Source organism: Diabrotica undecimpunctata, chromosome 4 (assembly GCF_040954645.1).
Source record: "Diabrotica undecimpunctata isolate CICGRU chromosome 4, icDiaUnde3, whole genome shotgun sequence".
In the NCBI taxonomy this organism is placed as follows: Eukaryota; Metazoa; Arthropoda; class Insecta; order Coleoptera; family Chrysomelidae; genus Diabrotica; species Diabrotica undecimpunctata.
In genome coordinates, this window is record NC_092806.1 from 158,751,850 (window position 1) to 158,765,338 (window position 13,489).

General features: G+C 32.4%; 1 protein-coding gene across 1 annotated transcript in view; it reads right to left on the reverse strand.

Annotated features, from left to right (window-relative positions):
* LOC140440319 (glutathione hydrolase 7-like) overlaps positions 1-13,489 on the reverse strand; it is a 34,556-nt gene that overhangs the window by 8,372 nt on the left and 12,695 nt on the right. Inside the window, exons 5-7 of the mRNA XM_072530753.1 lie at positions 12,218-12,366; positions 9,921-10,236; positions 5,300-5,565 (exon numbers count right to left, since the gene is read on the reverse strand). Coding sequence (XP_072386854.1) covers positions 5,300-5,565; positions 9,921-10,236; positions 12,218-12,366 — 731 coding nt within the window. The remainder of the gene's footprint in view (positions 1-5,299; positions 5,566-9,920; positions 10,237-12,217; positions 12,367-13,489) is intronic.

The following is a 13,489-nucleotide window of genomic DNA, read 5'->3' on the forward strand; positions in this document are numbered from 1 at the left end:
TGCACAAAACCTTAATACATCCAGTATTTACATATGGATCTGAAATCTGGTTACTTACTCAAAGTGAAGACAGCGAATTGGCTACTTTAGGCAGAACAATCTTGACATATATACAAAGGAGAAAAATAAAAAAGGCAGATGGAGAAGAATATATGACCCATTATGACCTAGTGTTAATTTTATGTAACACTTGCAGATGTATTTAGTCGGCTTTACATAAAGTTTCATTTTGACTACAATCACATAGATGACGGTATAAAGCATTCAAAACAAACATAAGGAAGCCTTCCGTGGAAAGTCATACTGATAGTTGTTTTAGTTAGTGAGTAACTGCAGTCTAAACTAAATATAATTTAGAAAGTATCATAGAGCATAACATTTGTTTCGAGTAAGTGCTGCAAAAACCTTATTTTTAGAGTAAAACGCATATTTTTACAAAAATACTGTTAAATAGTGCTTTTTTGTTGTTGTCTGTGAAAATAGTTAGTTACTTTGTCTATGTTTGATAAAAACAGCTTGGAATAATTGTAAATTTACTTATATGTAACGTTAGGCTCTTTGAAGTATGTGTTGTTTTTCAACTTTTCACTAATGTAAACATAGTTAACTTTTTGAAATTAATTAATTAATTTATTGATTTGTCTACGAGAAATTGCCCAATTTAAATACAATCGTATAATACAAAAATATAAAATCCTAATTACTCACATACATAGCATAAAATTAAAATTAAAACTAACATAGACAAAAAATAAACACAAAAAAACTAAAACTAGGTCACAATAATTTAAAATCAATTAAAATAATTTACACAGCTAGTGGCATCAAATAATAACAGGCAAGATATTAACTGCACTTTAAAAGTAGGTACTTTGCTTTTCAAAGCAATCCAAACTATCTGTATACTTATTAATTTGCAAACCTAGCCAGACCTAGATAGATAAGAATTATATCCATAGTTAGTTCGATGATGTGTAATTTCGTTGTGTTTCTTAAGAATTTATTTTATTTTAGCTACAATACTATAATGACCTAGCATTACATTTATGTAACACATGTTTGTTGTTAGTTAATAGATTTTTAGATTAAAAAATTGTTAATTTGTCTATTATTATACATTTTTAATAAACATATATTAGTTTCTTTAATACATACAGTCATAATGGGTTAAATTAACATTCATCAAAATAGGACCACATAATACGAGGAAAGATGAAAGAAGATGAAATACTTTCTAAAATAAGCAAATGTCAGATGGACATATAACACGAGGAAGACCAAAGATTAGATATAGGTAAGGAACAAATACTTAGAATAAGTCATTGAAATAGATTGGAATGGAGAAATAAGTATTCCTGAAAAGATCAAAACCCAAACAAAAAAGGTTGTCACACCAATGATTATGATCACATTTTGAGAAATAATAGAAAAAAAAAACATTTAGTATGATATTCAATAGTATTCTCATTCTCATGCAAAAAAATTGTTGAATAAAATGTCTCCTATAATTTAACCATTGTTCCACATCATTAACATTTCTATTTACCAACACATCAACATTTTCTACAAAATCATCATCACCATCATTATTTTCCCTTAAACCCAGATTGTAAGGTAATGCTGTAGCACATATTATTGCAAGAAATGTATTTAATTTGGATTGTAGAACTTGTTGAAAATAAGGAAACTGTCTTTTTCAGGTTCCAAAATAGCTTTTCTACAATACAATATTTCTTGTTCTTATATGTGCACTATTTTCTTGATCATTACCTAAAAATATACATATATACATCTAGTGTACTGATTCTGAACATGCCAGTGGGGGATGGCTTCTATGCATTGTATTATAATCAGTGTATAAGAGAGAAAGTTTTTAAGTTCAACAACAATACCCATAATCTCCCTTCTATGACCAGAAAGAGCTACAATTCATTTAATGGAGCCTGAATAATGAAAATAAGTCTATACCTGTACATTTGAAAAATGGGCAATCCCATAGAAACTGCTTATATTTTTATAAAGTATCATACAATATTTGTTGTTTAAGTGAATGCGCTGAAAAAATATTGTAAAATTCGATTGGATTTTAGATTTAATTTTATCACGAATATATGGCTTTCATATAAGTTCCAGACGATTTTCTTCTACAATGTGATAAATAAACTCTAAAAATTCTTCAACTTCTTCATAACAGTCTAACATTTTTTTATTGTAATTAGAAAAACTAAATAATATATTGGAAGTGAATTGGAAAAAATTATTATTCAAACATAAACAAACAAAATTAGGTTAGAATCGACGTATGAGGTTGTCCAATACTGATTACTGGATTACCGCAAGGCCGAGATAAGCAACCAAAAAAGAAGATGTATTTGGTGACTTTTCTAGTAACTTTCTTGGGTGTGAATCTGTCTTTTTAGTTTACTCCTCCTGGTTAAAAAACAGAGTATAGCAAGTTGGTACATATGATGAGTGAACCAGTGAACAAAATGGATGAGAATGCTGTAGACACTAATATAGTTAATAGCACTGTAGAGGAGGAGCCTCCAGTAACTCTGGTTTACTCCAAGGGCAAAGGTATACCTATTTTACAATCAAGTTGTGATCAAAAATGCTAATGTTTTTTTTTTAATTTTTAGACATTATAAGGAGAAAAAAAAATTTGAACTTTTCCGAACAGCAACTGAAATTTAGAGGAAATCAAAGTCTTCCAAAACACATCTTACAACTAGAAAGTCTCTATGAACATTTTAATTTATTCTTCAGAGATAGCCTTTTATGTCTGTATGGTCCGAAAAACAAATAAGGTACAAATTTCCACAGTGCAATGGCTATACACATATGTTGTGCGAAAAGTGTTGTGTAGCACTTTGCTTCATTAAAACGAAGAACTGTTTTAAACATTTTCAATTTTCCTAAATATTGTTTTAAGTATATCCTTATTTGATCATAATATTAATATGAAAAAAGAAATCTAATTTCATCACGCCAATTTGGATTTAAAGAAAGCCATTCTACTGTTGATTAAGTGCACTGGATCGCTTACATAATACAAATAGTACTAGAAAAAAAAGTTTGCCTCATCGTCTTCCTGGATGTACATAACCGAAGGAAGGAACACGGCAACTGTCGACAACTCGAAAGGTTAGCAAAATAAGGTTCATTGCACAGTGGTTTCAGTTCTGAATACATTAAGTATTGTAAATTGTAGTAAATTGGCGGACATATTTCCGCCCACCGGCAATTTGTTTTAGCTTATGGATACGTTGAATATTTGAATCATAAACATATAATACAAATGGACTGAGAGTTGCAATACAGCGTTGTTCCCTGAGTGCAACAGAGAAAACTGATACAAAGTCTCTGCGTCTCTTAATAATGAGCCGGATTTTTTGACCACGTGATCTAAATGACCAATGGGAAGGTAACGTGATCTATATACCCCATTATACCCGGCTTATTAGAAAAAGATACAGGGACTGCTTTGCGTCAGTTTTCTCTGTCCCACTGGGAGAATCTTAATGTATTGCAGCGATCAGTCTATTTGTATTATATGTCTATGACTTAAATTAATATTACCGACAACCTATTTTGCTCTTGAAGAAGATATATACAACTGAAGTGAAATGTGGAAATGGATCCACTCCGGGCATTCCAAACACAAAAATATACACTTGCGATCATAAAATCCGGGTCACCGGGTTTCTAGAATATTTTTGCCTCTGGTGCAGTAATAACCTTTTTTTTAGGCTAACGTATTTTTTATTTGTTATCAATGTTTGTTTTGAAAGAAAAAAAAAATGGTTTTTTATTGTTTTTATTGAAAAAGCAGAAAACAAACCAAATTGTTGATAAAACAGGCATACGAAAAAAATGGAAAATACAGAACGTGGTAAAACGTCAGTGAAATTTCAATGACTAATATCGTGTATTGCCTCCACTTGCTCTAATGACCTCTTGCAAACGACGGGGCATACTCTCAATTTTTCTCCTGATTACATGTTGTGGTATGTTATTCCACTCTCTCACTAACAGATCCTTAAGCTCCTGTGCGTTGTTAGGAGGAGATGTTAGGGGTTGAATACGTTTTTTCAAATCGTCCCAGATATGCTCGATGGGATTCAGGTCCGGAGACCTAACTGGCCAGGGTAACCTCGTAATTCCAACCTCGTCCAAGTATTGCATACTGATCGTGGCAACGTGCATTCGCGCGTTGTTCTGCATAAAAACGACGTTTTCTCCAAGCCTTGCCATGGTATGCATAACATGTTCTTCCAAAATCTCCGTAATGTCCCTTCGTGCAGTTAAGGACCCATTTTCGATGAAGGGTAATTCTGTGCGGAAGTCGAAAGATACACCTCCCCAAGCCATGAGTGAGTCTCCACCAAATGGCATTTTTGGAGCAATGCAATCTTGTGAAAATCATTCACCGGTTCTCCTCCAAACTCTTACACGTCCATCGGATCCAGTTAGGCAGAAACGGGATTCATCTGAGAATAACTCTTTGCTCCAATTGTTAATTCTCCAATGCGCGTATTGTCGAGCAAAAGCTAGTCGTGTAACTCGATGCGCCTGGCGAAGTGGCGGTCCTGTAGCCATTACCCGAGAAGATAGTCCAAAAGAACGAAATCTTCTCCTGACTGTTGCAACGCTAACATTGCGATTTCGTACTTCCTGTAGACGATTTCGATGCATAATCGCAGTTGAGGTCCGGTTTCGTAAAGCCTGAAACACAAGAAAACGGTCATCTCGTACCGTGGTCATTCTTCTTCGTCTAGAGCCAGGTCGTCTGGATAGCAAACCCTTCTCCTGAAAGCGTTGAAGCACTCGTTGAACCGTATAAAGGCCAACAGTTCTTGCGACTTGCCGTTGAGTGTGACCGTCTTTCACAAACGCAACAATTTGTGCCGTTTCAACAACAGTCAAGGGTATTTTTGGCAAAAAATAAACAATAGTAAACACTAATAAACACTAATGGTGGCAATAATAAACGTTTGTTCGTTGCGTTTGAACAGAAAGTCGAAGCACAAATGAGACATTTAAAACAAGCGGCAGTTACAGGTACCGTTCATTTTGGGAAGTGTGCGCTTTCCCGCAAAATCGGCACTATTGAAATTCTTTGTTGCAAAGGAAACCGCTAAGCCGACAACAATTCCCAGAAACATGCATAAGTTTGTATTTGTGTTATTATTATTTACGATAAAGCTCGTTAAAAATGAAATATCGGTGATTTTTAAGGTGACCCGGATTTTATGATCGCGAATGTATTTTCAAAACCATAATATATCAAAATAGTTACCTTCAAAGCCCACCGTCCAGTTTCCAATATATAACCGTGGAGCCTCAATAGCATCTGTAACATTTTCTTTGTGCAACAATAAATTGCTGATTATCTGTAGGGCGCTTCCTAAATTGTTCGCTGAAAAAACGTACCTTCTTCCGCAAATATACCAACCGTCTAAAATTAAAACCGGCATATTGCTGTTCATAGTTTCCTCGCCTTTTTTATCTCGCAGGTAGCCATCCGGGGATCGTTCGCCCGAACCGAAAAATTGGTACATACCCCTAAAATCAGTATATTGATATTATAGCATGCAATTAAAGTACGTTCCACAAATATTTTTTGAATAATAAAACTTAATTTGATCAATTTTCGTGTAGCTGTACATGTTTTTATATCTTAGTAAGTAAGTTCGTGTAACCTTCTGGCTAAGGTCTAGTGTTAGGATTTTCAGGTCGCGCAAGCGCCCCTAATATGACTTAACGACTACTTTCGTAGCCGGGACCGACGGCTTTACGTGCCCTCCGAAGCACGGTGGCAGCTCAGTTAAATTAGAAATTGAAAATTTTGTCGGTGCCAGGATTCGAACCCGGACCCTCCAGCTTGTTAAGCCAGTAATACAGCCACTGAGCTACGGCTGCCACTATATCTTAGTGACATAATCATTAAAAAGGGCTAACAGGTACCATTTTGTAAAATTATTTTAAATAGGCGATCATATGGCGAATAATACCTTAAATGAAAACTCTTGTATCATTTAGTATTTTTGTATGATTCTGCCATAAAGTTGCAAAAATAGGGACCGTTCAATTATCAATAGCAACAGCGCAAAAAACTTTTTCCATCGTCAATTTGACAAGCGTCGGCTTTTGAGATTCTTTGATGCCAATGCCGACCATTGGCGTGGAAATTAAGAAAAGGGATCAGTTATCAAACGCATATTTCAAGAAAAATCATATAATTTTTATTAATTTTTACATAATTATATTCAGGAAAATTTCTCAATTTTTGGGCAGAAATTGTTTAAACAATTTTTTAAACAAATTCAAAATATCACCTTTTGTGCTCCAAAAATGCATTTGTGCATATGAAAATTGTAAAATTGTATAATTTGTATGTTAAATTTGTATGAAAATCTGTAATTTCATGGATTTCATTATATGGATTTAAGACACTTTGGAAATAAGCTCTTCAATTGTAGTCAGGATTCTAAAACGGACAGTTGGCTGTCCCAAGATGCATCTTTAGACAGCCAATTGTAGATTTAGGATCGAGATTACAAATAATACTGAAAAACTAAAATTGCGAATTTTGTAATGAAATTTGGTATGTGCGGTTACAATACGTGGAACAACTTTTCCAAATAAGTTTTTCCGATTTCTCTAACGCGAAGCAAAATATCGAAAATTTACCCTGTTTGTGGATTCGCAGTAAGCCGCGTTTAAAATTAAAATTTCAGATGACTATCTTAAAAAAATGTGCACTATCAACATGTATGACTGTGCAAAATGTCAAATCTGTATGTATTTTAGTAGCTGATATATAGAGGTGTCTTCATCTTAAATGCGACACACTGTATAATAATGAATACTAGTGTTCAAGATGCATCGCGATAGCTGTAAAGAAATTAATTAGAAGGACTGAAAAGAATCGTCAGAGTCTTCTGAAGTCGAATCATTCCCAGGTTGGATAACTATTGGTGCTATTGCCGGTAAAACAGGATATTCGTTTTCTATTTTTACAACATGAGCTTCGCAATTTTTCCACACATCGCTATTAATGCCACTAATTATTTCTCGAATATTCTCAATGGCCATTGCGCTTAATGTTGGTGACTGATTATATTTTCGCAATCGTTTTTTTACGGTACCCCAAACCATTTCAATTGGATTAAAAATGCAATAGTATGAGGGTAATCGCAAAAGAGTATGGCCGTGCCTGCTGCAAATGGTGTCAATAACGTATTCGTTTTTAAAATTCCGACTTTTGATCATTCTAATTAATTCTTTCTTTACTGGAATCTTTTTAGGAACAGTGATGTTTTTAAGTTGCATAAATTTTAAAATTTCGTCCTTTTTCGTGTTATTATTAGGTATTTTATTTAATATGCGGGAATGATCCGACGCATTATCCATAACAATCACTGAATTCGGCGGAATATATAATTATATTCAGGGAAATCTCTTAATTTTTCACGAATCAGTTATAAAGTAGGCACTCTATTTTCTTTGTAAAAATTGTAAACTGTTCGCTGAATAACGTCTTTTGCAGCAGTGTCAATCCTACCCAATTTTTTATTTGGTCGTTTTCGTTTTAAGGAATGATCTGTAACTGTGCCTAATTTAATAATTGTATATATCGTCTTATACCCGATTTTTTTAATACATGAATTCTCGAAACAATTGCATTATCAGCCATCCCAATATTTTCTTTTTTCAAACACTCATACATATTTAAAACTATTCTTTGGGATTGTACGTGCAAATCTTTATTTTTTAATTCGGAGCTGTCATTAACACAATTGTCATTATTTATTGATAACACAGAAGTTGATGCATCTTAAAAAATGCCATCCTAGAAAAATATAATATTACTTATAACTTATATTACTTATACCTTATAATAAGCCTCCGCCTCTGCAAAAGGAAATATTTTAGGGTGTCACACAGCCAGACAAACAGGTGTTCATTAGAATTTACGGCTTTGCGATTCGCTGTTGCCATAATGCATGAGTTTAAAATTAGTGAATATAACCTTAATACCATTATTAATATATCTGCAATTTTTCATGTTTCCAGGTAAGGTATAAAATCAATGAAATTTGGAAAAAAATAATACAATTCTTGAAACCGTTTTTGAGAACTTGGATTCTTAAAAGTTGTCTGATTTCTTAAAAGTCGATCATTATATCTATAAAAGTATTACCGCTAAATTCACCAACAGGGCAACGTCGAACGTTCAAATTCTCTCCAGACTACAATGTTGCCAATATTCGAAAATTACTTAGAATATAAGTAATATGTATATACAAAGTTCACGGTTGCTTTAATTCATTAGTGAAGAGTCCATGGAAATATTAGTACCTAGTTAATTAATTTATATATATATATATATATAATATATATATATATATATATATATATATATATATATATATATATATATATATATATATATATATATATATATATATATTTATATATATATATATTTTTTGAGAATATGTTCATATTATTTTTTAAGAGTGTCGTTCGTTGACTAGCAATTGAATAATAACGAATAGAGAATAGAGAATATTTTTTAAATATAACCTTAGGAATTTTAGGAAATATGTCTGACAACCTTGATTTGAAAGGCGGTCTCTTTGATACCAGAATGAGGCATGTTTATGTTGGAAAATTATTAGTGGATGTACTATAATTACTTCTAATATGTAATAAATTGGTATATATATAGTTATATTCCCAGTTTTCTATACACTAATGCAATTTATTTGATTGTTTGTTGACATCTGTCAAAATTATGATGGCATTCACACTTTTCTTAAAATGGCCACCAATGAATTAAGACAATTATTTCAAACTAACTCTTGGAAAACTAACTTTTTTGGTTCTAGTAGTGCACTGAGTGATAGAGCTTTAAAACGATATGTTACATGCCACATGTATTGTTACTTAAGATCACACTCTTTAAGTAAAATATGTGATGGCGCCAGTAACAAAATCAAATAAATTCTACCAGAATGTAAAAAACTGGAACAGTAAATTGACTTGTTTGGGCGTTTTTCAAAAAAATTGAAGACTATCAAATTATTACAGGTAAGCCTATACTTTTTCCATTGAATATTAAACGGTCACTTTTTTAAAATAACGCGATAGAATCACACAATTCTGTATTACTTAACACATGATCCTATTTGAAATAATTTTAAAAATTGTAAACGTCCGCCATTTTGAATCATTACGTCACTAAAACATCGCAAAACAATGTACAGGTGGCCTAGTTCAGATATCCAAATGTATGCCTTTAAGTTTTGTCACAGTATAAGAACAATCAGAAGGCAAATCCACAAATGCCGCCTGTGACCTTTTTAACACAAGATCACTTGGTCATCGGCCATGCTATTGATTGGCAGATAAGTAGAGTTGTATTATGATAAATTTTGTAACTGTGAAACAGGTATGTACTTTGATAATTTATTAAAAAAAAACAAAATAAAACTTACAATATATTCTTTTGGTAGTGAATATAGTAATTCAGTAGTTGGTTTTATTTTAAATCTTGAATATTTTTTGCCTGTGTGAGTCAATTTGAAATAGGTAAAAAGAAATATGAATAAGACTTACTCACAATCAATTTATTTTACCACCAACGACCAGTTTCGCATACTATAATTTGCTATGCATCTTCAGGTCTTAAGATACATGGTAAACTAAATGCTGAAAATATAATAACCCGCATTAGGGTGCTGCCTGGTAGAGAATATATAGCAATTCTCTCCCCTACTTATAAATTCTATGAGAGTTCATCTGATTTTTTCCTATTCTGTGGTTTTATGATTCATAAAATAGTTGTTGATGAGGGAGCTTATATGCGCACTTTATACGTTTTTGTAAACTTAAAACAAATATTTTCTTACGTTACTAATGACACATAATAATCTTCTGTATCCATAACAGCAACGTCCGAAATAGTTCCTTCGTGGAATAAGTTGTAAGTGGTATTTTCGTGTTGGTAGTACTGAACAACGTCGACCAGCTCGTGGGCATAACTGGGATCCGCAAAGACAGCATCGTTTAAATTCATCTTCTCTAATTCGTTAAGAGCGTCCACAAGAAATTGGCCGACCGATTTGTCATTCTGTGGGACGTATATTTCGAAGTTCTTAAATTTGGTTACTTTTACTGTCTCCGTCAGTGCAGTTTCGTTAAATTTGCTCAAAAGTGAATGCAGTTCTGAAAAAAATATATTTACATGTTAAAAATGTTATTTATTATATAGTGAATGATACAAATATTAGAGTTATCTGGTAAAATTGACATTGTTGTTAAAAAAAGTTTATATAGGGTTAAAGGTATTTAATTAACTGATGAATTCTACCGTTACTTGATGGAAATTCATTCTAAATGTGTCGACTGCCCAAAAACTTACATCGGTCAAATTGGTAGAAATTTTAATAAACGAATAGCAGAACATAAAAGGGCTTTCAATAATAGAAAAACAGGTTCTACATACGCACTTCACCTTCTAGATCATAATCATTCTTTTAATGACGAATTTCAAATTTTTCACATTCAAAATAAAGGCCTTAAGCTATCTTTGTTAGAATCTATGGAAATTAACAAATTAAAAAACACAGATATAATTCTGAATGACCAACTTGAGACAAACAGTTCTCCCCTCATCAACCTATTTCATTAAAGACTATAAAGTGTAAACACATACCAAAAATAGATCACTTGAGAAAGGCGTTCTGCCGAAACAGCTGTAGTGATAAGTTTTTATAATAAATTTTGTGGAAGTTTTGAAAACAACGTTTTCAGTGTTATATTGTTACATATTTAATTAACTTTAACAGCTCTTTTTATGTGAACCAAAGTTGATCTAAATACACATACTAGATAAGAAGAAAACAGAATGTGGGATCTAGACATTAAGAGTGGATGTTTCAATTAAACCTTTAATTATCAATGTGACTAATAGTAATTGCAATAATTCACTTCATCAAACTTCATCATCCGACCGGTTTTCTTCAGACGATCGTTAATATTTTGACCTTTTGTAAAGGTCGAACCAGTTTGTCAATATTGGCTCATATAATAGGTTCTAATAGACGCAGAGTTTTTTCGCTGACTGTGGGAAAAGCGGTATCCTTTGATCTTTTGTCGGTATTCTTTGATCTTTTGTCGATATCCTTTGATAATTGCCGCCAGGTATGGCACATGCGCAGCTGAGTTGTACAACACATCCCTTCCAAGATAACCGCCGCACTCCTATTGGCCCATTGATATCCCGTGGCCAATCCAACATGGCGGCTGTCAGCTTTCAACATGGCGAAAATCCTACATTTATCTAATTTTGAGGTTCTTGTAAACAAGCCTAAATATTATAGTTCTCCGGCTATATTAGTAGTAAATATTAAAGAAACCTCCTTTAAATAATTGAAAATCAGTTAAATTTGATTAGTATATGGAATACATTTGATACATTTTTTATGGAATTAATCACAGTTATTGTTTGATAGCTAACTACTATTTTGAAATTGAATTAGTGCAATTTAGTCTTAATGAAACATATTTTTATCTACTAAAAGATGTAAACCAATAAAAAGTAATTTTAAAAAACTTTTTTAGAGGCTACTTAAATTAGAAAAAATACGTGTTTTATTTAGTATTCCCGAATTAATTTGAGGAAATGTTATGTGACATAACTGACACAAGAAAAAATATGACATTCGTATACAAAAGATGCTCTCTTTTCGATAACAGTGTCTTAAATAAGGTATTACCAATAAAAAAAAGATAATGACGTCATAACTCGAACATTGATGACGTCATCATAAATATGAGTTCAGCGAAAAATGCGTAACTGAAAAATAAAATCGACCTGTCTGAGCTTTTCTTACCCAATGGTAAAATCAAGCGTTTAACGAATTTATTCCAACCTTTATGTGCTTACTGTATGTGGTACGTATATATAGGTAGATATATAAGAAAGACAAGTAAATATGGTTAGTCAAATTATGTGACAGGTGATAGTGCCACAAAGAAGTTTGCGATGTGATGGGCCTACCTAAGCCGCCATTGCAACGTTGCCAATTCTAATAACAGGACTTATGGAGTAGGGATGGTTTTGATCTTGTTCTTTTTGATTCTTCAAAAATTATAAAGCAGTGAATATTTTAAATAATAGTGTCTTCTCTGGTTATTTATTTACCTGTTTCTGATATGTTTGCAATACGTTCAAGAGTAGTCGCTAGTGTATTCTGTAGCAGATATTGACCTGTTTCTAGAGGACCAAAGATATTTTCCTTTTTAAAATTAGCCACTGCTTGAGCCAACTGTATAGGTACTTTGATGCCTTGCCTAAAAGAAAATTGAGGTGAGCACATTTTTGATAATGTATTTAAAGTATAAGTGAAGGCGAACTTATTTAGTATCATGGATAGGTAATGAACAATATAAGGCCAGTGTGAAAAGTTCTCGGTCCATCCATAGATGACGATACTATAAATTAAATTATATTTTTTTGTGAAAATAAATACCAAATCTTCAAGTTTTTATCAAGCAAAAATTTTTTCTTAAACGGTAATAAAGATTTGGCCAAGAATGTGGACGTTTCTGAAGATAGAACGTGGCACTTTTTCATGAAAACTTCAGTATAAAAATCTTTGTCAATAGAAACATTTTGAAACATCCTTTGAACTACAAAGAATTCGCCAGATTCGATTATTTGATCAACCTGCTCAAGTTTGTTACTATTTAATATTAGTAGCCTCTTAGTATTAAAAGACGCTCTTTTAATACTAAGAGTTTGTGATTCCAAATCGTCTACTAAAACTGATGTGTTAACGTCTCTGCCATCCAAGTCAATGTCTCTTAGAACTTCGATCAATATAGAGTGCTTAACACTATCAAAAATCGATCAAACAACAGTACATGTCTACAGATATATCACGACATCTGTCAGCAATTAAGTTCATCCCAAACAATGCCGCTCTCATTCCAAAGTCGTTACGGAAACCAAACTGTCACTTAGGTATTCCTGGCATTTATTGTAGATACGGCCGTATATTACCTTTACAAAAAATTTCAATAGTAGTTATTGATAATTTTAATACCCACGTCGACAATAAACGAGGATATTTTTTATTAATTAGCTACGACCAACCTGAAGGTGGTTAAATATCTCTATTTTGTTTATTAAACTAATTTTTCACGTTATTTAGTTTTTTTTTTCAATTTGTGAGAACCTATCTGGTTAGAATTAACGGAAACGTTTGTTATTGGTTAGACATGTATTCCCAACGTTTGTTGTTGTTTACAAATTATTGTTTCGGCGATTGAAGCTATTAATATTAAGATACGATTTGAAACCTACCTTTGTTAATTCATTTTGGCCTTTTAAGTATTAAAAACTGCATATGTTTCGGCGGACTGTTCATTCAGTTGATTTAACAAAAATTTCATAAACTTTCTCGTTAAAAAA